This window comes from Papilio machaon, chromosome 5 (assembly GCF_912999745.1).
Source record: "Papilio machaon chromosome 5, ilPapMach1.1, whole genome shotgun sequence".
Lineage (NCBI taxonomy): Eukaryota > Metazoa > Arthropoda > Insecta > Lepidoptera > Papilionidae > Papilio > Papilio machaon.
The window spans coordinates 6616712-6641512 of record NC_059990.1 but is presented as its reverse complement, the minus strand read 5'-3'; the positions used below and the strand labels follow the sequence as shown (position 1 = coordinate 6641512).

The 24801-nt window shown below is 31.2% G+C and overlaps 2 protein-coding genes across 4 annotated transcripts; one reads left to right on the top strand and one right to left on the bottom strand.

The window, feature by feature from the left end:
- Positions 1 to 2019: 2019 nt before the first annotated feature.
- LOC106713541 (cytochrome P450 4g15) lies at positions 2020 to 8024 on the bottom strand. 2 transcript variants are annotated; one of them, XM_045678103.1, is made up of 11 exons: positions 7948 to 8024; positions 7354 to 7565; positions 6843 to 7040; positions 6151 to 6333; positions 5384 to 5453; positions 4975 to 5101; positions 4708 to 4894; positions 4134 to 4246; positions 3689 to 3926; positions 3126 to 3311; positions 2020 to 2211 (listed from the first exon to the last, which is right to left on the bottom strand). In XM_045678103.1, exons 2-11 carry the CDS (start codon positions 7559 to 7561, stop codon positions 2033 to 2035), a joined length of 1689 nt encoding a protein of 562 aa, XP_045534059.1. In that variant the 5' UTR covers positions 7562 to 7565; positions 7948 to 8024; the 3' UTR covers positions 2020 to 2032. The 2 variants fall into 2 exon arrangements, with proteins under 2 accessions (XP_045534059.1, XP_045534060.1); XM_045678104.1 differs by having other exon boundaries at positions 7354 to 7562; positions 7948 to 8018.
- A 5651-nt stretch (positions 8025 to 13675) lies between these two features.
- Positions 13676 to 24460, top strand: LOC106713511 (facilitated trehalose transporter Tret1). 2 transcript variants are annotated; one of them, XM_014506321.2, is made up of 3 exons: positions 13676 to 13841; positions 21903 to 22038; positions 22116 to 24453. In XM_014506321.2, the coding sequence occupies exons 1-3, from the start codon at positions 13725 to 13727 to the stop codon at positions 23360 to 23362; spliced, it is 1500 nt and encodes a 499-aa protein (XP_014361807.2). In that variant the 5' UTR covers positions 13676 to 13724; the 3' UTR covers positions 23363 to 24453. The 2 variants fall into 2 exon arrangements, with proteins under 2 accessions (XP_014361807.2, XP_014361808.1); XM_014506322.2 differs by lacking the exon at positions 13676 to 13841 and having other exon boundaries at positions 21957 to 22034; positions 22116 to 24460.
- Positions 24461 to 24801: the final 341 nt, after the last annotated feature.

Sequence of the window (24801 nt, the reverse complement as noted above, 5' to 3'; positions counted from 1 at the left end):
GACTTCAAAAATGTAACAACAAACCATAAATAATTTTCTTTAAATATGTTATGTAAATATTATCCTTAGATTTAAAAGGTTGGCAACTTTTAATTATTTAAAAAGTAGTCGAGTAAAAGGTCGAGGGTATTTAAAACACCTACAAAATAAAATAGCTAAAGTTGTAATATAATAATTTGCTATGTTTCTCACAACCATCGACAATGACGCTTCTCTAGGCTGACTTTTGACAGCTAAAAGTAAACCAGACATTTGACTTTGACGGATGTGCCGGCAAATATATTTTTTAGCCGACTTCAAAAAGAAGGAGGTTATCAATTCGACTGATTTTTTTTTATAATTCAATTCGACACTGGCGAAACAATCAGTGCCCAGTTGGCACATCTAAAAGCCACTGCTTGGAAATTGAATTGAATTATAATTCAATTTTTATTGGCGTTACTTACATTTTACATACTCAAGTAGGATTGGTAGGTATAGTGCGACAAGCTTACCTCGGCCAGTAAGAGAGGCACTGCTATCGCAGAAAGATCTGCAAGAAAATATGTAAATAGATATAGAAAATTACGTAAAAGCAAAAACATAAAATGAATGACACTAACAGAGGGCACTAGTGAGCTATCATAATTTAATTTGGCTTATTACCCACCGGGTCAGATAACTTTATCGGTCTCTAATTACAAGTTGAATGATATAGTAAAACAAAAATTAAGGCATTGTAGAATGGACATGATTTCAAATATTTATGGCGTGGAACAAAACAAGTTTTTGTTTAACTAGAATTACATTTTTTTATTATTAATTGACAATAAATTTGTTAAAAAGATAATTTTATATCCTGCCGACTGACCAATGTTATATTCTTTAGGTTAAATAACCGTGGCCCTTAATTGCAAACTGGATTTGAATAATTTTGAAATTCAAAATTGCTAATTTTTCTAAGAACTTGATTATTTTTTTTGAATTTAACATCAAAAACCTTTTAAATGTATAATTGACCAGGACATGATCTATCATAAATAACAAAGCGGTAGTATCAAAACGGTATTAGATTTCTATACAACCCTACTTTGTTTGCCCCTGAATTTATTCGCTGCCATCCGTACATCCATTTACTTTTTTTAAATTAGCTCCTAAGGGTTCCAGCATGAAGATATACTTTAATAAAAACTAAGCTACTTAGCTTCATCTAATTACTTTAGCCTAGCTAAAAGAAAAAATTTCAAATACGTAGTACACACACACACCTCGCCATGCTGCGAAAAATCTAATTAATTAATTTTTTTATAAATTGTAATAGCAACGGCAATTTCTATAAAAAACAAAAAAAAAATCCTATAAATTCGTTTCCATGTCATTGACATTGTTGATTGTCGTCGAGTTTTCAATGTATGTTATTGTAATCACGGTGTAATTTTTGAGTTTGTGATAATTTGATATGTTTATAAGTTGAAAAAGTAACCGCGTAGAATAAAATTGACAATTAGAGTAGAATAAGTCTAAAATACTGGATTAAATATTAAAGACCATTTGTTCGTTAGATGTAGAATGTTGCAATATATAAAATGATTGTGGCGCCCTCATGAGAGGGATACTATATATCTGGTCAGGCTCTACTCAAGTATAGATAACCGGAGTTGTCATAATACTCATAAGGTATAATGTAATGATGGTAGGTACTAAGGTAATGATAAAGGACATAAAGTTGTAATACACAATCGTTTATGATTTTTTTTTATTATTTTAACATACAATTAGCATATTTAATAATGTTTTTGATGATACATGCAAAAACTTACACTTATATACACTACGTCTCAAACCTTAATTCACCAATAGAAAATTATTTAATTATTTTTATACATAATCAATTCAATCAATTAGCATTAAAAGTAATTGGCTGCATGCAATACCATTTACTACATTCTACTTTAATAGAAAAATATGTATCAAGCAAATGATAGATAGCACAATTTATATAATGATTATTTGATGTACTGGTAATAATTGTTAAATTTAATAAGGAATGTTACTATGCTACAATTGGCACTCTCTGCCGAGGCTCGATCTGTACTCTGAATCCGTCGGTACGTTTCAATATTATATCAGCTTGGAGCCTGTATTGGTCTTCAGTGATGTCAGAAACCATTTTATAGTTTCTTAATATAGTTGAAAGTAGTACTTTCAGTTTCAAGATGGCGTATTTACGACCTGAAAATTAAAAATATTATATTAAGGTATATTTGATTGTTATAGGCCAACAACATTGTGTGGGTCCGAAAAAAGAAAACAAAACCCTTTTGAGAAAAATTATTGTTTGCATACAATTAAAATAATGATTATAATGCAGTCAGATAACTTTCGCTTTTTATTTAAGTAAGTTAATAAAGCTGCTTAGTAAGAATGTGTGTGTTTTTTATTCTATTCTCGCCGATGCGGTTGGTGTGAATTCTTCGGAAACTTTATCGTATTATCGGTTAAACTTTTGATGCGTATCAAGTAAGATGTAAAGCAAGATAAAGATGGCTAGTTCGTAAAGAATTATATTTCTATATAAACGAAACGAGAACGATAGTAAAGGGAAACTAATGGACGCGTATCAATGTAATTAATATGCATATTATTTTAAATTGTTTCAACTTAATTAACCATTCCCTGTTAAATGATTCTATTGACAAAGAATGAAAACAAAACACAACATGGACACGCATCCGGTAAAGATTTTGTTAGAGATTTGTTTAAGAAAACAAACAAAGAAAATAAGATACTCCGGGTGTCGTTTTTGGACAGGTACCTAAAAGTCATTAGGTGATAAAATTGTATTTCAAGTGTTAATGCCTACCCAAATTATGATAATTTGTATCTAGTATCAGAAAGTGGTTAACGAGTTAGCGGGTAATCAGATGTTAGAGGGCCGCTGCCTATAATCATCTAACAACATTATATATTTCAGAAAAATATTTCCTGCTTCAATCCTTGCTAGAAACTTTTACAGCACACAGATCTTCTCTGAGGTCGTCACATTTCATCAGTCGATTCGGTTTATTCGATAAGTATGGTACTGTTGCTGAAACTACTACTGCTTATAATACTATTTAACAAATAATGCAATTTCTACAACTTACCAACACAACTTCTCGGTCCAGCACTGAAAGGTATGTAGCTGTAGTAGTGCCTGTTCTGGGTGTTTTCTGGTAAGAAGTTATCTGGATCGAAAACTTCCGGCTTTTTATAGTATTTTGGATTGCGGTGGATTTTGTAAGTACCGATGACAACTGTCGCACCAGCGGGCAAAACGTAGTTATTTGTAGCTGAAATATAGGAATTAAATAAATGGGTATTTACGTTATTGTCTCATGACATGGACGTGATTACATTTTATTATCAGTTACTTGGACCTTATTGGAATATTGCTAATTAGGTCTTACTTTAAAACAAAAGTAATAAGAATTTGCAAAAAAATTAGGCGCTCTGTATTAAAGCATTAGTAAATCTGTCTATGCTTTATGTATGCAATTGTTACATTGAGTACGTACAAACAGTAAGAAATGTATCCTATAGAAAATATATTGTAATAAAGGTTTATGTAACAATATGTGTCCTATTTTTCATGCTTAAATATAGGAACTGCACAAATAAATGCTAATGCATTTGATTATATCGTATGAAACAAAAATACTGATGTTACCTATTTTAACGTCCCTCTTTAATTTTCTAGCGATAATCGGTACAGGTGGATACATGCGTAGAGATTCGAAAATGACGCGTTCCAGATATTTCATTTGGAGCGTGTCTTCGAATGTTGCTGGTCGGTCCGAGTCGCCAAATATATCGTACAACTCGTTGTAAACCCTGTCCTGAATTTTCTGGTGCACTCCAAGGAGGCACAATACAAAACTCGAGCCTGCAGCAGTCGTGTCGTGGCCCTGAAATTAATACTTTGTTTGCACCTTTGATATTGAGTGACGGAATTTGACTGAGAGGAGATATTCAACAGGCAAAATAATTAAGTAAGATTCAGGTTATTAAGAGTAAATTATATTTAAGAGCAAATTTGATTGGCAAATTTATTGCTAATTTAATTGCTAATATTATAATGATTAAAGGTGACAAGTGATAATTGGGATATATACCTCAAACATGATCGTATCGACCTCTTCTTTGATTTCAAAGTCTGTTATATCATTTGTACCATTTTGAGCTGATTCGATCATCAGATCTAAGAAGGCCAAACGTTTTTTCTCACCTGTGAAAAATAAACTATTTGAACTAACACTAATTAAAAAGACGCCGTAACAGTGGTAGATGCCAGCAACAACAACATCAGTTGCACGAATTGGCCTCGACCGGTGAAATACCACGACCACACAGAAGACAGACGTGAAGTGGAAGCAATTCTGCGTTTCGTCTGATGAGTGTGGTGCCGGAGGCCTAATTTTAGTCGTCTTTCCCTTCTCATCCCTTTTCTTAAAACGAAAGGATGGGAAGGGGAGGTGGATTTGATGGAGGAGGAGATGCATAGGAAGGTTAAATATTTTCTTTTTGTGCGTCTCCTCCTTCATCTGCGAATGGCAATGGGCAGCGGTCGCTTCGCCATTTCGGCGAATTCATGTGGCCGCTTGCTCATTTGCCACCTTGTAATATATATGTAATAAATAAGAAAAAAAACAGGCAAGATTAAGAAAGTCCAAGCTATTTCATACTGACCCACGTCATTGTCATCATTATCGTCTAAATCATCTCGATATCCTTTGAAAACGGTGTCTCCTAGTGTTTTAACATTTGCTAATACAGAGTCATTCGTTCCTTTGTTTTGTGTGAGTTCATCAATTGTTGGTGGAATTATACCTTTAGCTTTGTTTTCTAGATATTTCTCTTTTTTGTTTTTAATGACCTGAAAAATTAAACAATTATTACATCACACTTTTTACTTCATAATAACTTTTTAACGTTCATCTATGAAAATATGTTTACCTTGTTCGTTAAACCGTGAATAATATTTAATAGTTCCTTTTGTTTTTCGAAGAATTTTGTAAATTTAAATATGGCGTCGAAACGCATCCAGAATTTATAATGTCTCTGATGAATGATGTCACACATTCTGAAAATAATTATTTTATTATTATAACTGAATTTTAGCGGAAGTTGCTTGACTTTAACTGGTATGAATTCGCCATTAAAAATTCTTGACAATTACAATAAATGTTAATTATTTGACCAAACTTTAAAGTGATGTGATAAATTGATTTGTAAGGGTTCTAGAATTCGTCTCATGGATGTTTTAACACATTGCCCTTATTACTTGATTTATAGACCAGTAAAATTATTATTTTACGAAGTTTGGAAAAAATCGTAAAAATAAGTTTTAATTTTGTAAACCTACTTCATAACAGCCATGGCGTAATCAAATCCAGATTGGTCTTGAGTTTCTTTTGTGATACCCATAGCAGTTTCTGAAACAACAGTATCCATGTTAATTCTTTCTGCAAATTAAACTAAAAGGTTAGATTTTCTTTTCATGCTTGCTAGCTAAATTCATAAAGCGTTACTATATCGATAATTATTTCCTTTTTTCGTCAGCATTCTTCGTTCAGCTTTTTTCGTTCATCATTTAAAGTCAGCTAGACTTCAAAAAGAAAAAGGTTAGCAATTTGTCTGTATTTTTTGTTTCTTTTATGTGAATTATATTTGAAAACACTTTTTTGAAGTCTCTTTCCTTTTTTTCTTAAAACTCTTGTTTATGTGCTACGCGTGTCTTTCAAATCCCCCAACACCATATTAGTAAAGCAACGTATGTTATGGATAATGTTGATCTATAATATTGTTTTAGTTGATATGACATGAGTGTATTATTAATAAATTAACATTGATACATAGACAAAGGTTATAAGTTAATTCATTTGTTTATGCAACACCGCTTTTTTCTATTGTATGAATGCGAATAAATACCGCTTTACACTTTAACCTTATTAATATTAAATTAAAGTTACTGTGTTGTTTTTGGCCAATGCGTAAGCCATTAGCATTTTTTTACATTTATTTTTCTGCAATAGGTTAAGTCGAATACATTTGTGTTGCGTCAAAGATCTTCGACTTAGACTTCGACCCTTTCAATGAGGTATAAAATAAGAGAAGGAAAGGGCAGCTTACCAAGCAAAATATCAACCGTAACACCGCTCATGTAGTCGTGTACGTCAAATACTTTTCCTGTTTCGTTTTTCATTTTGTCCACTACGTTCTTGCTGTTCTGATTGAATACGCCGATAAAGGATTTCAATATGTTTATGTGAAATGTTGGTGCAATCATTTTACGATGTGACCGCCACTTTTCACCTGAGAAAATGATTTATGATTTATGATAAAAAAAATATCGAAATTGCCAGGTTTCTAAAGTATTTACTATTAATTGTATTTACGACTAGTGATTGTCGGAGACTTCGTCAGTACAGAATTGAAAAAAATAGCCAGACTTACTCCGGCATATATCAGCTACCAAAAAAATGGATTTTTCGATATTACATAATGCACTACACTTTAATTTACACTTCAACTATGTAATAATATGCATAAATTGGGATTAAAGGTGATCAAATATACTTGAATGATAATAAAATTACAAATTTATTTACTGAACGTTGTACGTTAAATTCACTTCCACTTTCCATACTTTCCTTATTGGAAAAGGATAAGAAGACAAAGGCAAGAATGGGGCCTCCAATATGACACTCATAACCAATACTCAGGAAATTTCTAGTCTGGACCGGACGTACTAGTTTTTCGGTAACAGATGTTACTGCGCCCGCAGTCTACTACTGTTTAAAGAGATGTGATATGGAGATTACCTGAACTTATTAAGAGTCCTTCACCAAGCCAAGGCTTGAAGAATCTATACTCCGACGCCTTGTCGATGTGTTCTTGGCTGTTTAAAATGACCTCAGCGTCGTCTGCATCGCAGAGGAAAACAACCAGCTGCGAGCCGAGCCAACCTCGGACCACCGTTCCGTACTTTTCAATGTATTCAAGTCCCATACAAACCAACTCTGTGGAAGTGTTATTATTTAAAAAGTTGCCACTGTTTATCAATTTAGTAACTGTTTTTGGTTTAAATATGAATGTATTTTGAAATAAACGGGTACCAGTTTTCAGATTTTTTATATATATCACCAGTATATTTTTATGTGATAAAAGGGTATCGCCAAAATGCGTCTACACCAGCGGAGGACGGGCAGCAGCGTCCCTTACAAACACCCGCCTGCCAAATCCCGTATTTTTATTGTTTGTCTATTATTTTATATTCATATGTTTACACACGTTTTTAAGTATATAATGGTAAAAAATAAAATTAAAAAATACCATCAGGTTTCTTCCCGAACGCCAATAAAGCATTGCCAAATAGTGGTACAGTGGATGGACCGGGCAACTTATTGCCTAGCTTATACAGCTTGGATTGTGTTTGCCATCGATATAGAATCCAGAGTACTGTGGCCACCAGTACTAATGGGTAGACAATCAGCCGTGTTGACGTACTGGGGTCCGTCGGTATATCTTCTACTACCGTCATCCTGCTAAAAATACAATATGTAATACTTAGAATTTACTTTTTTGAACTCGTTACTTGTTTAGGTGTGCTAGATAAAAAGACAAACAAATATCAGTGAAAAGTGACTATAGTATTCTGCTAAAATTGTAACATTAAAGAAAGAATTATATATAATTAATAAATAATGTAATTTTTAAAGAAATAAAATAAAAATACTTATAATGTAATTTTTATTTTATTTCTAATCAATCTGTTATGGAAACAATTTAAGGTTCAGTATTCCTAGTACATTTATGCACGGTGTTCTAGTACTTTCCTAACATGACAAAATCCTTAAAATTAATTTAAATTTGTTGTAATACTGTCGTCAATTTAAACAAAAAATTAAGTTACTTTTTTTTAATTACCTTTAAATTTTCGAACATCAAGTGACAACCACCTCCGCGTTCTGCCGGCCTGTGCTTTACTGTAATACGATATGCCGTTTGCATAACTATTCTTTTTATATATTATGCGAGTTCTTTACTTTAGGTTATTAAGGCGAAGCGAATGCTTACGTTTTAATTCGTGTCAAATTACTCATCTTTATAATTCAGTTCAAGTAAAATTTTCGATTGGTCGAAATTCTATTGTAATTTATGATCAAATGATTTTTTTTTTCATTAAAACTATGCTCTTCATCTCCATAAATAATTTTGAATTTGTAAAATTTCACGTTTACTTGTTCGTGAAATTTTCTTAAAAACTTTTTTTTTACCTAGCGGTTTTGTATATGTAAAATGATTTGACAAATCAATTGTAATTTGACACGAATTCTTCTAATGTGCGTCATAAAGGTAGGTCTAGCTTACAGTTACATTTTTTAAGTTAACAACTAGTGTTGTTGCAATTGTTATTTAAGAAAGTCAACGCTGAATCATTATTTAAATATTAAAATTGAATTCTAATCTTAATATTTTATCTAATAGTAGCGTCTTTTTCCACTGCGATTTTTTATGAATGCTACATAGTATTGTCCTAAAAGACTGTCGCCAATATTTTTTACGATATTCTACGAAATGGAAAATAAAAAAATCACTTTCACTTTCATTCACCTTAAATGTGCTGTGTGATTTATTTATTCCTGTATTCTACATTGACTTTTAACCTTAATTTTTTTCATTGTTTGTTAATTGGGAAGTGATAGTACGACAGTGAATTGAAAAAAAGGTTTAATTTTTACTCTAATCCCGAACACATAAAACACATTTTACAATGACTGAATTATTAATGAAACAAAACATTAAAAAAATATGATATTTTAGTGAGTGGATTGTCATTGTTTGTCTGGAAGAGGTTAATGTTGTGTAATGTACAGAGTACAGAAGGTATTTCCAAAGAGGCTTAGTCTTAACTAAACCTCTTTGCAAAAAGTAAGCTAAAGAGTCTAGCGGTACTTGCCTCGATTGTTAGTTGCTATAATAGACTAGATAAAAGAGTCAAGGAATGTAATACCAAAGCTTTCATTTCATAGAGGTAACTAATCGAAATGATGGCAAAGAAAATTGAAAATTTTTTTTTTGATTTTTTAGGATGCAAACCTTGTCTGGCGTCCTCAAAACATTATAAGAAAGTTTCACTCATAGTATAGTTTTAAATTTTATAGAGTAAATAAGAAAATACGTTATTTAAGGGTAAAACATACTTTTTTTATAACCACGATGAACCATGATGATGTTTCTGGAATGAAACACTGGCGGTCAAAGAGCGAAAACACGTGTTTAACACATTCAATGCAGCAAATAGAGTGAGGCCAACAAGATTATTTTCATATGAAAAATCATACTGGCACTGAATATGTTAACTAAACAGTGTCTGGCTGTATTTTTGGAAGTAATATAGTACATTTTTAATCACCTGTGAAATGATGGTTCAATTAATATTGGCAGTAAATAATGTTATTACTTTTTTGCTGTTGTCTCAAAGCATATTAATGAACACCGTTTAATATCAACTAAGTATTGTTTTGAAACTTGTTTTAAATGTGTTTTATCCCTTTCTACTTATACATACATAAACAACAAAACACACACTCGAAACTTGAAGAGTAGGCAGTGGTACAAATCCCTATTTGGCACACTCAGACTCACCTATCTCGCTTCTTCCACATTAATACATCTATACTTGCACGTCGAACGCTTATTGGTATGAAATACACGTTGGTTTAGGGTGCTATTTATACCGAATTCCTTAAGCATGTCATCAATCTAGACGTTATTAATCCGTCTGCAAAAGAACTCGCATTCGCGTCATAAATCTTTGTTAATCTCCTTTCATTCATAATCTTAACGTGTTCAGATCATCTAAGCATAGTTATATCGTGTGTATGTCGTATTTCTTTTAAATAAAAATTACGTGACAGTAATGTCACATAACATAAGCAACTGTATATAACAATTTCGCAGCCCGAATAACATTGCACACGTGTTGCACATCTTTTAACTTTACAGTTACTTTCCATTGGCGTAAAATTGTGTTACGTTACGTCTTGTATTCATTTTTATTAAGAAGTCAGTAAAATTGTAAAGAAACTTATTTTACTTATTCGTAACCGTGGAAATTTACGGTCTAACAGGTGTAAGACACGACCTATACGACGCACGAAGTTTAACATAATTTGTTTATGTTCGACATGTGGCAAACCATTACAGCATATATGCAACACGCAGTGCAAACACGGGTTAAATAAAAGTCTTTCGTAGGTAAATCCGGATTAAAACAAAATATAGTGTGTTAGTAGCTTTAAGGTAGGTTTGTTTGGCCAATTAGTTTTAGCAGATTATCAGATATCCTGTTTAAAGTAAATAATTTTAGTGTGCCAGCTTATTACGTTATTGCTCAAATCAATATTCAATTTTTCAATAATTTTTGCTTATCCGTGATTCTTCCTAACTAGTACTCATAGAGATGTTTATAAATTAATACTGCTAAATGATAAATTACTTGCAGTATGTTTCTTGTAAAATAGTTTACCAATGTTTTCAAGTAAAAAACGAATTTATGTAACGCTTTGATTATTTAAAGCTTACGTTCAAGTAACGTAAGTGTTGGTCTTTTAATGCATGTTAATTATTTAACTCATGTTTATGTTGAGATAGGCGTAAGCTGACCTTTGATTTTTTGTGTTTTTTTAAAACAGAAATCACGTGGCTTAGACAACGACTGAATGCCAGTAGGTTACTGTATGTTTGATGTTATGTTTGGTTCCTTAGTTTTACTAACCATCCTCAAGTTTCTTAAGATCACTTTTAGTTTTCAAGAAGATGGCTAAAAAGTAATGCGCCATAGAACATGTCCTGAAGCTATAATTGAGTTAGTCTAACGGATTAAGCTATTTTTCAATCTGATTTTTTTTATTTGCGCCTGTAATTTTTCCATAGCAATATGTGAACTAATGAAGATAAGCATTTGTTTTCTGCAGGCGTTTGTGCTGTAACCGCAAGATTTTTTTGTTTCTACTATAAGGTTCTCCTTCTCCCTGTGAATATACCACAAAAAATGTCTCTTGTCAGAGTGCTGAAGGTACTTTCAATGTCTTACCGGTTATGTTACTGATAGTAATGTTCGTATCTGAAGGTAACAAATTGGTAGATATGAGTTTTGAAATAGCTTCATGTCATTGACATTGAAACTGATCTTCTTCCAATCTTATCGCAAGCGTTGTATCGAATCTGATATGGTGCGGAGCGAGGACGAATGGATATTCTGTTTACGTAAGAGTTTAATTGAACCGTACAAATTATTTACATTTCTGATTTTTAAGTTGAGAATCGAACAGCCAGTTACAAGAATTTATTATACGACTGTAATTGTAACTATCGTATCATATAATCAAATTATAAAATGTTTAAAAGTCACAAAATACGAATTAATGTTTGGGCAAAGGTAGGGTTTAGTAAAAATTTTAGTGCTAAGGTGATTAAAAGAAAAGAAGGAAGTAATTTTATGTGCTAAAGCAGTAGCCAAGATATTCTATATATCTTACTACGGTGACAAAATATGTAGGTGCTTAAAACAGGACAAAAGGAATTAATAAACATTAAATCCTTATTTCCCGAGCGCAGGATTTAAAATACGTACGGGTGAACGACCTGATATAATAAAAATAATCCCATAAAGTTACACAAACGTGGAAACCGTTATGCGTTGGGTTGTTTTGAAATAATAATTTGAATTCCGTAAATTTTGTAATATATTGTCGCTTTTTGACTTCGCATTTCTTATTTTAAGGTCCAAACCTGTAGCACACTGTCACGATAGCCAACTGGAATCGAAGCAGAATATAACAACCATAATACACTGAGATACAAAAAGTAAATTCTGAGTTTGCGCCATATTAGATTAGAGTTCGCGTAATGACCATGTTTTTTAAACATTTTGCTGAGACAATAAAAATACATTCCAATTTGTTATGAAATTTCGTACTACAACGCTTGACGTTCGCTTGTTCTACGGTTGTGTACTACATCAGTATAAGTTTTGATTTAAGACAGATCTGTGTATGTTATTAAGTTGAAGAAAGTTTTACGCCCTTAGTTGTATAATTGTGTATAAATATAATATATCTATAGCTATATATTATTAAAAGTTAATTATTATAGCTATGGTAAAAAAATGTCTGGCACAATTAAAAGGCACTTAAAGTAATTTAAGTACATATATACAACCAACTTTTTGGTAAAATACAAGCTCCTATTTTATATAGTAGATAAATTTAACATTTTTCATAAAGAGTTAAAATACAGACAAACACTACAGCAGCAAAATTTATGACTTTCAAGTGATAAAAAACTATATAAATATTATAACATAAAAAATAACTTACACGTCTATTTTAATAGAAGCAGACTGATTGTTTATTATCCTATTATATATAACAAAAATACTATAATATTTATTTAAATGCTTACATACTACACTATTTAGTATACTACAACATGCGTGTCTACGGTGTTAAAAAATCGTTTCTACGTTATGTGACCATAAAATTGTACATAAATGTGTATAACTTCTTAAAATTTCCATTTCATTGATCGCTTTTGCATTGAGACTAAAATTAGATAGTTAAAAACTTATTTTTCACTGTTATATAGTAAAATTCCTAAATACATATAAAACTGAAAAATAAAAATGAAAGTGATTGAATTAAATATATAAGTTGAAAAAGACTGATAAAAAACAAAACTATACTCGAGTATCGATTACAAACGATTCTTTCATTTCACAATCGTATAATAGTTTATTATATAGGTAATGAGATAATAACGATGTTCATAGTTTTACTGTGAGATAAAAAAATTATGAATCTTACTAATATTATAAATGCGAAAGTTTAGATGTATGGATGGATGTTTGTCTGAAGGTATCTCCGGATCTTGATGAAATTTGGCATAGATGTAGAACATAATCTGGAAGAACACATAGGCTACTAATAAAGTTCATTTTTAAACCCGCGCGGATGGAATCGCGGGTGACAGCTAGTAGTATTCCTAATTTCGTTATGTTACATATTTGTTACGGTAGATGTGATTAATTCAAAATGATTAACAACTCATCGCTTTTTGCTGTTTTTATTAATAATTCACTACTATGGTTGGTAAAAGTAATAATATAAAAAAATCATACTTTTACCTATTAACAAGTTAGTTCAAACTCACCATTTATATAATGATCACATTTGTGTATTTGTAGAGATAACAGACATTTTTGCTTGTTAATTTGTTATGGATTTTATTTAAAAACTGTCTAACCTAACCTGTGAATGTGCCTATGACCTTATATTATGGTCACATTTAATTATTTTGTGCTTAATAAATTTGACATAAACAAAATGACAATATTTACAATTTTTTCATCATGTAAATAATTTCAGCAAAAAGTTATTGCCCATTTTATTTAATTAATTAATTAAAAATCTAGTTGAAATATTTAAAACTAAGCATAACTAAAACTAAGCATCTAAGCATTCGTCAACGAATTTCATTGCCTAGCAGAAAATAAGACAGATTCTTAAATAACGTGTATTAAGGAGGTATTTATGAGTGATAAGATAAATCGTAATCAAACAGTATGGGAGTAGCGTAAGCGTCGAGTCGACCATGCTACGAGTGTAGTGTACACAGTTCCACAAGTGTATCGAACCAAGATGGACCCGGACAGTGCGTCCGAATTGGAGAAAATCAACAAAAGTGCCATTGAAAATGGTAATTGTGACACAAAGGATGACCATTATTCCGAAGAAAGATCGCCTTTTCGTAGACAGGTTGGTTTTAATTGATATTAAATTAAATTAATTAAAACATTACAACGCGTGCGACACATGTATTTTGTTATGGTTTTTAATTTCGAAAATTTATTATATAATTTTAAAATGTGTCTAATTTGAAATTATATTTTTTCTATTCGTTTGCAATCTAAATATCAAAATGATCACCAAATATGTTTAAAATTAAGACATCTTTCTTAATAAATATTAATGGACTTTTAGATAAAATTAAATGACTAGATAGATATAGAGATAAGGTTTCCAGAGACAGGTTAAAAATATTAAACGTGATGCATTCGGATTTTGTGATAACGATGATAAAATTATCAAGTTTATATTTCAGTTGTGGTTATTTTACAATTAGATTAAAGCAAAAAATATTCGTATGGTATAGGGCCAAGTAAGTGCGCGAAAAAAAAATTGTGGCGAAAGGTAAATTAGGCAGTACCAAGGGCTTACGCATATCAATCTTAAACAAAGAAAAGATTATAAATACTTATTAAAATAAAATAAATTAGTAACCAGTAGTATAAGTAAATAAGTAGTATTAAAGACTTCTTTCTGTAATTTCTGCTTCATAAATAATAATAAATTGATATGCAATGTGAAGTATTTTATTTCCTTAGTATATATATATATATATATATATATATATATATATATATATATATAATAAAAAAGAATTTTTACATCTTGAATACAATTTAACACAACCAGTGTATTTTATAAATAATTATTGATGTCATAAGTAATATGATATGTTCAATTTTAAATTGTAATGTTAACGAACTCAATAACCTGTTATTTTGATTCAAAGGGAACAAAGAAACTCATCACAAAGTAGCGCTCTATATTTTATCAAATATAACTATTGCCCTTAGCACGGAATTGTTAAAAAGGGAAAGGATCAAGGTAATTCAAAAAATAAAATCTTATACAATTCTAACGAATTTTCCGCGTTGATTCATTGTAGTCCTTTCAGAAGTTCTACATGATTGACCAACGAAAAAAAAATACCATTTTACTTTTTGTACTCCTATTGTTATCTAGGAGGTTTAATCAGTATTTGACATTTTAATTATTTGTCCAAAATTTTTGAGTTTTTGTCTACTCGTTCAAACTTCAAGGTTTTAGTTCTGCACTTTATAAAGTAACAAGAGACTGGCCCAGACTGGTTTATCAGGTTTTCGGATAAAGAAACGAATCAAAATAATTTAATTCTTCTTTTCGATTCCAAATTATGGTAATATTTATAACGAAATCGATCAAAGAATGTAATATCACGGTTACGAAATATCTATAAGTACAATTTATGGGCCAGTGACGAGACCTGTTTAGAAAACAGAATAGCTTTATAGTTAATCAGATATCACTAGAGTGTAGGAAATATTAAAAGATAAAAGTATAATAATTATAAAAAACACCTAAATTAAGAAGCTTGCTAAATGATTTATACTTTTTTTTCTATCCTAACCTAGAAACCCAACCATAGCAGTCGATAAATATGTAGCTTTTCTATGAGATTGCACTTAGGGCTATTTTCACTTTCATTTCACCAACATTTAGTAGTCATTTAAGTTCAACAGTTTGCTTTTGATTTAGGAGGACCCTTAGCTAATGAGGCACCTATCTAAGTACACTTTAGGGGCTGGTTGGAAATAAGGGCATTGTTATTGTCAAAATATTAACTAGATATTACTACTGCCTACGATTTCTAGTCGAGAAAATAGTTGTTTATCTACTTATAACGTTGAAAACCTTCGCCATTTTAATTAAAATGTCTTAATGCCTGGTTTACATTATACAACTGGCATAATGTAAACACTAACTTGCACCATAAAGCCCATAAAGTTAATAGGTCAGCGCTTTTGTACTACTGAACTGGCATAATTTAAATCAGACATAATATTTTTCTTGTAGTTTCTCTTTGAAGATGGCAGTAGATAACACTAAAAGATGTATGCAGCCGCTTTACTAACCGGTTTGAAGGGACAATAATATCTATAGGTCAATGAGCTTTAATATCTTACACAAAAATCTATGATATGCCGTGCATACCATGCAACACCGAATCAAATTAAAGTCCTTCCCACGCAAAGTCAGTGCGGCAAATTACGAAAATTTATTAAAAAAAAAGGAATCAACGTTCAAGTAATTAATAAACATTTTGAAAATAAAAATTGAATTCTCTTGTCAAAAAGTCACTAAACTTGATGTCTTAATTAATTTTTATTGCAATACTAGCTGCCGCTCGCGGCTCCGTCCGCGCGGGATTAATAAAAAAAAACGAAAAAAAGTAGCCTATGTTTTCTTCCAGATTATGTTCTACATCTGTGCCAAATTTCATCAAGATTGTTCGTTCCGGTGATACCTTCAAACAAACATCCATACATCTAAACAATCGCATTTATATTATTAGTAAGAAGTAAGATAAAATAAGACATAATTATCTGAGTCAGAGTATAATATTTTTTAAATTAATTTAACCACAATATGTAGTAGAGCAGTAGTGGTAGGCTATAGTTTCCGCAACTTCATGACTTGGTCGTATTTTGAGCGAGGGACGATGATCACACGAGCTAACCCAGCGCGATGAATATCAGTTTTAATCTTATGTGTGTGTATCTTAACACTGCAATAAATTTCTTGTAACATTAGGTAATTGCACTCAGATTGATAAGAAATTGTATGGTTAAAAAAAAACGATAACAAATGAAGGTCGTGGACTAAAATTATGTTGATAATAGTACAATGAAGTCAATTTATTAAATGAAATTTATTGTTGTCTAACTTAATAGGTTCATTGAATAAAGAGAAATATAATATTTTAAAATGTTTATCATTACTAATGGAAAAATTGTAAGTAGCAATAAAGTAATATGGAAATTTAATGATGTTTTGATGTTGTTAAACAAGGAGGCATTCATTCACTAAGTATGCAAATATAATGAATATAAATTATTTTAAATACTACACTTTATCTCAGGAACTACTTTGATGATTTTGATTATTACTAGCTTCGAAGTAACTTTTTTTAAATACTCAAGTTTTTAAGCATTCTTTTTGAGGTTTATACTGTGGCAATACATAAAAAAACCAATAAATTATATTTTCGTAGCTAATTAAAGTTTCTCTATTATACGTATACTAGCTGTCGCCCGCGACTCTGTCCGCGCGCAGTTAAAAAAACAAAAAAAAACAAAATGAAAAATAGATGTTGGCCGATTCTCAGACCTACTGAATATGCTCAAAAATTTCATGAGAATCAGTCAAGCCGTTTCGGAGGAGTACGGGAACGAAAACTGTGACACGAGAATTTTATATATTAGATATATTGACTGCGTATCTAAACTTTCAAGACGTATTGAACTACCTAGACCACAAGTTGAGACGGCTACATAAAGGATATCAAATTTATATTATAAAGATCTTCTGATTAAGTAGGACAGTATGGATGTCAAAGGTTCACCGCAAGAAATATTGGAAGAAATATAATCTTATTAAGATTTGGATGGATGTTTGTTAGAAGGTATAACCGGAACAGATTCAAAACATAGTCTGGAGGAACATATAGCCACTTATAATGTGTTTTTTTTATTAACACGTGGATAGAATCGCGCGCTAGTTGTGTAATATTTTTAGCCGACTTCATAGGATGTTGATATTCATCTGAATGTTTTTTATTCGATTTTTAAAATTTTATCGTATTCTTTTGTTTTTTTTTCGAAAAGATTCGATAAATGGATTATTTTTAAGTTTTTTTTTAATTTTGTGCGGACGGAGTCACGGGCGACGACTAGTTAAGTATGCAATTAAGTGTAACTAGTTAAGAAGCAACAAAATAAGTATTTTATTGAATTGTTGGCTAAGCCTTTTATAGTGATGACAAATTAATTAAGTAAACTGCTACGCCTAGTTTGGTAATTATCCTAATTTTAGTTATTACGCCGATAATCCGCAAAGATAAAACTGTTGACACAAACATTTCATGTTAAACGTTATTAATCTTTGAACAAAGAAGTGTAGGGACGAGAACATGTGACATTCACTAGGAAGTAAAAAAAAAAATCTTTCAAGGAGACGTTTTGTTTTGTTCTTTGCAATCAAGTTTGGAGTGAAATGTGTATTTTAATTAAACATTTTTATCGACTTGTAAACATAGTGTATGATACACAAAGAACTTTTAAACGAAGATAGTAATTTTTTGTTAAACAAATGTACTAAGATAAAAGAATTGCAAATATTATTTTATGTGTAAATAATAAGCTGTTACTTTATACTATCGTTTCTCATGACAAGTTTTAGTTCAAGAGGAATTCTCCAAGTTTACTTGTTTTTTTACGGATCAGAAATGATCAATGTGTATTTTATAATAATACGATATAAAAAATAAGTACATTTTAAATTGATTATACATTCAATACACACATGTACATAAATATTTATAAAAAAGACAGATAAATAAGGACTCTTTTTTCTAAAGAGCATTATTATAATTTTATGTATGTTATTCGCGAAGCATTGACCTATAATATTATGACTAATTTTATATCAAAATGAATTGTCGTACATTTTGCATTGATTGAGGTTGTAACTTTTGTCCTCTTGTATATAACGTAACTTTTTAGAAATAAATTGTCACACTTTAAAATCTAATATATAAAATTCTCGTGTCACAGTTTTCGTTCCCGTACTCCTCCGAAACGGCTTGACCGATTCTCATGAAATTTTGTGAGCATATTCAGTAGGTCTGAGAATCGGCCACATCTATTTTTAATTTCTTTTTTTAAATTGAATTTAATTAAATTGAAATTGTTGTTAATACAATACAATATAATTGTTAGAAGTATAATTTTTTCCTTTATGTTTTTGTCAAAGCATTATTTTGAAATGAAAGTAAGCGATGTTAAGCTTAGTGATGTCATGTCTTATTTTGTCATCTCCCTCAACATACAAATCTTACATCATACTTTAAACTTATATTATAAATGCGAACGTTTAGATAGATGGATGGATGTTTGTTTGAAGGTATCTCCAGAACGGCTCAAATCTCGATGAAATTTGGTACAGATGTAGAACATAGTCTGGAAAAACACATAGGTTATAAGAAGCTTTATGTTTTTTAATGCCGCACGGATAGGGTTACTGGCGACAGCTAGTATATAATATCGAAACAAAAAAAAAGACAGGTTTAAGACGGAAGCGAATAAATTAAAAGTCGTTTGAAGGCCAACTTTTGGTTTTTGAAAAAGATTTGTCTAAGTGGGAAAACATTTATTGCTATATTTTGAATATTTAAAATTGAAAAAGATTTACGTTAAAAATTCTCAAGATAAAGCAAATCTTGCAGTGAATAAATTCAGTAAATATGAAATATGTATTTCAATCATTTAATTTAATCGAGAATTACTATTGGGATAAATGTTATTTAAACATAAACTAAACAAAACATAAGAAAATGTTAAAAACTGAACTATCTGTGCTTCCGTTTAGTCATAATCCTACCAAAAATTCTACATATTATAAAGATATTGAACTTTCGACAAAATTATTGATAGCGTTAAAAAATTATATTTATCAAGTTAATATGAAAGCTTTACTTTGTTGAAAAAAATATTGATTAAAAACTTTGTTTTTACAATATTCCTGCACGTGCTGATAAATTTATTTAATGTCTTACATAAAGGAAATTGACAAAAATGTTAATTTGGTTTTAAATTATTGTCACTGTTTTACTTCTGGTTTTGCATTATATTACATTTTTGATTTATTACTTTAGCAAAGCAAGGTCAGAAGAAAAAGGATGTATTTTTAACAATTCATTCATCTGGTTCAGAAACACAAAATGATTTATGGAATAAAAAAACCCATTGACTTTAGAATTTTAAAAATGACTTCGATTTTTATACTTTGGTAATATTTGCTGATTACCTAAGCATTTACTTAGTGGATATTTCTAATGTATTCTTCATACAGATTCAATGCCTTGATTAAGGGTCTATTTTTGAAGTGGCAGTAAGCCTTTAATTGCGAGGTTTAGGTAGATATTCTGGATTTAAATTATCACGTTTTTAGCGAAGCTTTCTTTCTTTCTTCATAAAACATGCTTATCGGTTAAGGACCACTTTTAAATAAATGAGTTGTATTATCAGTTATTCTTATGTTTCACACATAATAAACTCTATAAAGAACAATTATTATTTATTGACATTTTTATTTGACCCTTTCAGTTTAAATAAATGTCGATTCCTTATTGCTAATCTTTATAATATATTCTTTGTTGTGAAATGTGTCATTTTAAATTATAAACAATAACATTATTAACATATTTATAATAAAAGATTTCTCGTAACTTAAATAAATATTAAGATAATTAATATTAATTTAACATTTAATTAAAAATAACTGTCGTCCGCGACCCCGTCCGCGTGGTATTTAAAAAAACTTAATTAGTATCCTATGTGTTCTTCCAGACTATGTTGCAGCTGTTCCGGAGATACCTTCTAACAAACGTACATCTATCCAAACATTCCCATTTATAATATTAGTAAGATATAATTATGTTTTAAGTATTTTTTTTTTAGATTTTATATGAATTTGGTATTGTGATGTTGCTTTGAATATTTTTTAAGTATAGTGCGAGAATATTTAAGGAACTTAAAATGAACTTCAATGAAAAATATCGATCAAGGTTGTCAACTTTTGCATGTCGTTATGTTTTTGATTTGTAGACGACTAGCTTTTGTCCACTACTTCGTTCGTGTGGAATTAATTGTTGAAATGATTCTTCATTTCGCAAATTATATAAAAAGACCTGCTGATTGAAAAAAAACAATGCTATCTTTCAAGGCAGATCTTGATTGCATTCCAGTTTCTATCAAAAGTCCCGTCAAAATCACTTTAGGTGTTTCGAAGATATTGAAGATATGTCGTGTGCATAAAAAATAAAAAAGCGATATTATATACGGATATAAACTTCTAATTTTTTTACTATTGAAGGAAGTCCATATTATGTTTGTACAGTCAGGGCCATTAGCGGTTTTCTACTTAAAGTTTTTTTTTATATTCTGCAACCAGAAAAACTCCGCTCCTTCTTACAAAATAATCAATTAGGTAGCAGTGAGTTGCGCAAACGATGACTTAATAGTAAAAAGCAATAAGTCGTGTACCACAGACTGATTCTTTTTCGATTATGGTTTTCTGCATCGCCGTCTCAATATTGACGAAACGTTCAAAAGCGGCTGTCGCTTTTAAGTTGGAATACCGCCAGATTCCCTGATAGTACTTATTGTAGCCTAAACAGTTTGATCGATTTTAATAAGGTATAATTCGATCGATATTCTTCGGCAAAGTGTTATAATGATACGGTTAGTTGGGTTTATTTATACTAAAAGACTATCGCATAATTTGAATTTGTAGTCATTGTTTTAAATTTGAAATATGTGAAAAATTGCCACAATTCAACATTTAAATGTTTTGACGGTTCAATAGTTCATCAGGCATTGTTAATTCTTCTATTACTTATGTAAAAATATTGAAATATATTTATATTTCGTCACTTATATGTATATTGACTTTGAAATTGTTTACCTAGTGTCTTGCGTAACTCTGAAATACATACCTTAATAACATCGTTACAATTTAATAAATTAAAATTAATTAATTTCATTTGAGAATCAAATTGAGAATGTTCGCAGCAACATCTAATTACGATATGGGCTTAATACATCTAAATCGTAAGGCAAATGTAGCTGAATGTAGCCAATTTAGAGAATGTCGTAATGATATCTGGTCATTTGCATTTCTTTGGATATTCAATAATTTTTTCGACTGGAATACATTCGAAAATACTTGTTGATTTGGCCTTTGAATATACAAGATACATCTGCCATCAAAGGATTTCAAAATATAGATTGTCACCGTGGGTATTGAAACGCCGGTACAGAAATATTATGTTAAAGGTCTTCCTGTCCAATATTTTTTGGGTAATGGAAATCCACGGTTCTTCAACTTAATTTGTAGACTAACCAAGCTCACATCTGGGTGTTGTGTTTCCAGGCGATTATAGTACTCGGAACATTTCTGCTGTCACTCAGCGCAGGCGCCACGGCAGGCTTCTCCGCGGTTCTCATTCCACAACTACAACATGACAAGGGCCACAAGAAATATTCAACAGAGATGGTGTCATGGGTAGGTATGTGTTGATGTGCAAATTAACTAATATCTTAATTACTTTGTAAATTTCTTTTAACGCATTTCTTTATTTTTCAGCCGCAATATCGTCACTCGCATTATTATTCGGTAACATGATTTCGGGATATCTAATGGACAGATTTGGTAGAAGATTATCGCAAATGTTGCTATCCTTATTTTATATCGGTGGATGGATTACGATAGCATTTGCTAATAGTATACACCTTATCCTGTTCGGAAGATTCATAACAGGTTTTTGTCAAGGCTGGCTCGGACCCCTCGGACCCGTATTTGTGGGAGAAATAAGTACGCCAGCGTACAGAGGATTGTTTCTAGCTAGTTTATCCTTAAGTATTGCTTCTGGTGTTTTTATGTCACATTTATTTGGAACATTTTTACACTGGACACATTCAGCATTACTTTGTGGCACCTTCCCATTAGTGGGTTGTATAATTTTATATTACGCACCAGAATCTCCCGCTTGGCTCGCATCGAAAAATGAAATAGACAAATGTATTAAATCCTTCCAATGGTACAGAGGAACAAGTCCTGCGATGAAAACTGAATTAGATAAAATGATATTGGAACAAACGAAGAAAGTTGATAGGAAAAGCAAGATTGAAACGTTGACCACGAATTTAAGAAAACCAGAATTTTGGAAACCTTTGTGTATTATGTTAATTTTCTTTGCCATCACACAACTCTCTGGGATAAATGTATTTTGTGCATATACTACCGAAATAATGGAGGTTTTGTTAGGCAGCAAATCTAACACTTATGCCGCCATGCTCGGTATTGATATTTTGCGTTGCGTGGCTCTGGTCACGGCTTGCATCATGCTAAGACGAATGGGTCGTCGACCTATTGCGATATTCAGTGGCACTTTTACATCATTATCTCTAATCATTTTATCAATTTATTTATACTTAGTGGAAATACGCGTAATAAGGCACGTGAAACCTTTGATATCTCTAGGGTTAACGGCGACATACATTGTTGTTTCAAATATCGGAATAGCTCCTTTGCCGTGGAATATGGTTGGAGAGGTTTTTGCGACAGATACAAAGGGAATAGGATCTGGCTTAAGTGTTATGATGACTTCAATATCTTTCTTTGGAACGGTAAAAACAGCGCCGGCAATGTTTGAAAGTGTAGGTCACCATGGCACCTATTTATTTTACGGAATGTCAACCTTAGTGGGAACCATATTTTTGTACTTCTGCTTACCTGAAACAAGAGGAAAGACCTTGTTACAAATAGAAGAACGCTTCAGATCAGGAAAAAAAGAGAAGTTAAAAGCAGCAATTGATGTAACATCTGTCTAAATGTGAGGTCAACGTTATTATGTCAGCTTGATAAGATAATTTATCCCAAGTTCAGCACGACATTTAAAGTCTGCTTAGGAAGTAATGAAATTACACGATATTACATCATTTTGTTTGATAAGACAATGGAATATATTCTAATAGAAAAACAATATTTTAGTAAATTTAATAGCCAAAAAGTGGCTTAAATAAAATGTGTGATTCAAATCTTATGGCCTTATTGTATTCGATATGAAAATATACAACTATGAATATTTAACATAATTTTCCACTTTACCTTAAGCTAGGTTAAATCACGTCGACAATAAATGATGATGTGTATTAAATACTGTATAAAGTGTTAAGATAAAGTAATCCTATGAAATAAATAATTCAACACTTGTTAACATTGTTAGCAGCAAGGACTAGTTCCGGCCATGTGGAACTAAGGGGTTTCGGTGCACCCTGCGTAATAAAAACAGCAAGTCTATTTCATGGTCCGTTGAGACCGGACAAGTGGCACGCGTCTCAGCCACTAAATTGCAGTCACCTTCCTGTTGTGACACGTGGATACGACACAAAATGTCTCGAGACGTTCCGCCAAACATCTGCGAAGCTAGTGGTTCCCACGTTGAAATGCGTTTAGTTTTTGCCTCGTAGATTAACAAAAAACAACCAGGAAAACATCTGGAGAGTGGATATGGTTATTTCTGGAGTGACTTTCGAAGTGTTTATGAAGTTAAGAGAAAGGAAGTTATCAATTCCGCATTTGAATGTGTGATCGCTATCAAAACTTAATGCCATCTTAAATATAGTCTATGTATGCAAAGTAAATGATCTCTAATAGCAAATTATAGGTATAATAATAAATCCTGTGTTCACTTAATTAAACATTTCGACTATTATGTTGTTTTTGTTACTTGTTTACGATATATTGACCGCCATTTACAAGTTGTAATGACTTGTAAAGATAAAGTGATAATTAGGTCTAAATGATTGTCATTTATATTGAAGTGTTTGAATTGTAAATGTAGAGCGCAAGTACGATAAAAACGAGCCAATCGTACTTACCGACCCTCTTACCCTCTTCTTTTGTGTGGAGATTTTAAAATAAAAGACTGTCTAGAGATTACCTTTATTTTCATATCAATCGATTTTAATGTAGGTTGCTCTCATTGTTGTCTTGCATATTATATCAACATCGGAGTTTTGTTACGTAGTTCGAGTTCAAGCGGAATGAATATTTAATATTTTAGCCGCCACGTGTCTGAACGGAAACCGTGCACGTGCTATCAATTATAGGTGGAATGATAGAAAAAAAACTTGGCTAGAATTATTGAAGCTTACCCCTAATGGGAGGAGTAGCCGAGTATAAAATGAATAGAGAATCGTAAACACAACCCCTGTTCACAACAAATACTTTCGTTTAGTTATCAGGAATTTGTATGCGTGTGTTTTCA

What these genes read in the sequence shown, in the direction of transcription:
- LOC106713511 (XM_014506321.2), top strand. Translation starts at nt 13,725, where the DNA reads ATGGACCCGGACAGTGCGTCCGAATTGGAGAAAATCAACAAAAGTGCC. An exon ending in GATCGCCTTTTCGTAGACAG is followed by an intron (nt 13,842 to 21,902) that starts GTTGGTTTTAAT and finishes TTGTGTTTCCAG; the next exon opens with GCGATTATAGTACTCGGAAC. An exon ending in AGAGATGGTGTCATGGGTAG is followed by an intron (nt 22,039 to 22,115) that starts GTATGTGTTGAT and finishes TTTATTTTTCAG; the next exon opens with CCGCAATATCGTCACTCGCA.
- LOC106713541 (XM_045678103.1), bottom strand. Translation starts at nt 7,561, where the DNA reads ATGACGGTAGTAGAAGATATACCGACGGACCCCAGTACGTCAACACGG. An exon ending in TACGCCATGGCTGTTATGAA is followed by an intron (nt 5,102 to 5,383) that starts GTAGGTTTACAA and finishes AATTATTTTCAG; the next exon opens with AATGTGTGACATCATTCATC. An exon ending in TAATGATGACAATGACGTGG is followed by an intron (nt 4,247 to 4,707) that starts GTCAGTATGAAA and finishes TATTTTTCACAG; the next exon opens with GTGAGAAAAAACGTTTGGCC.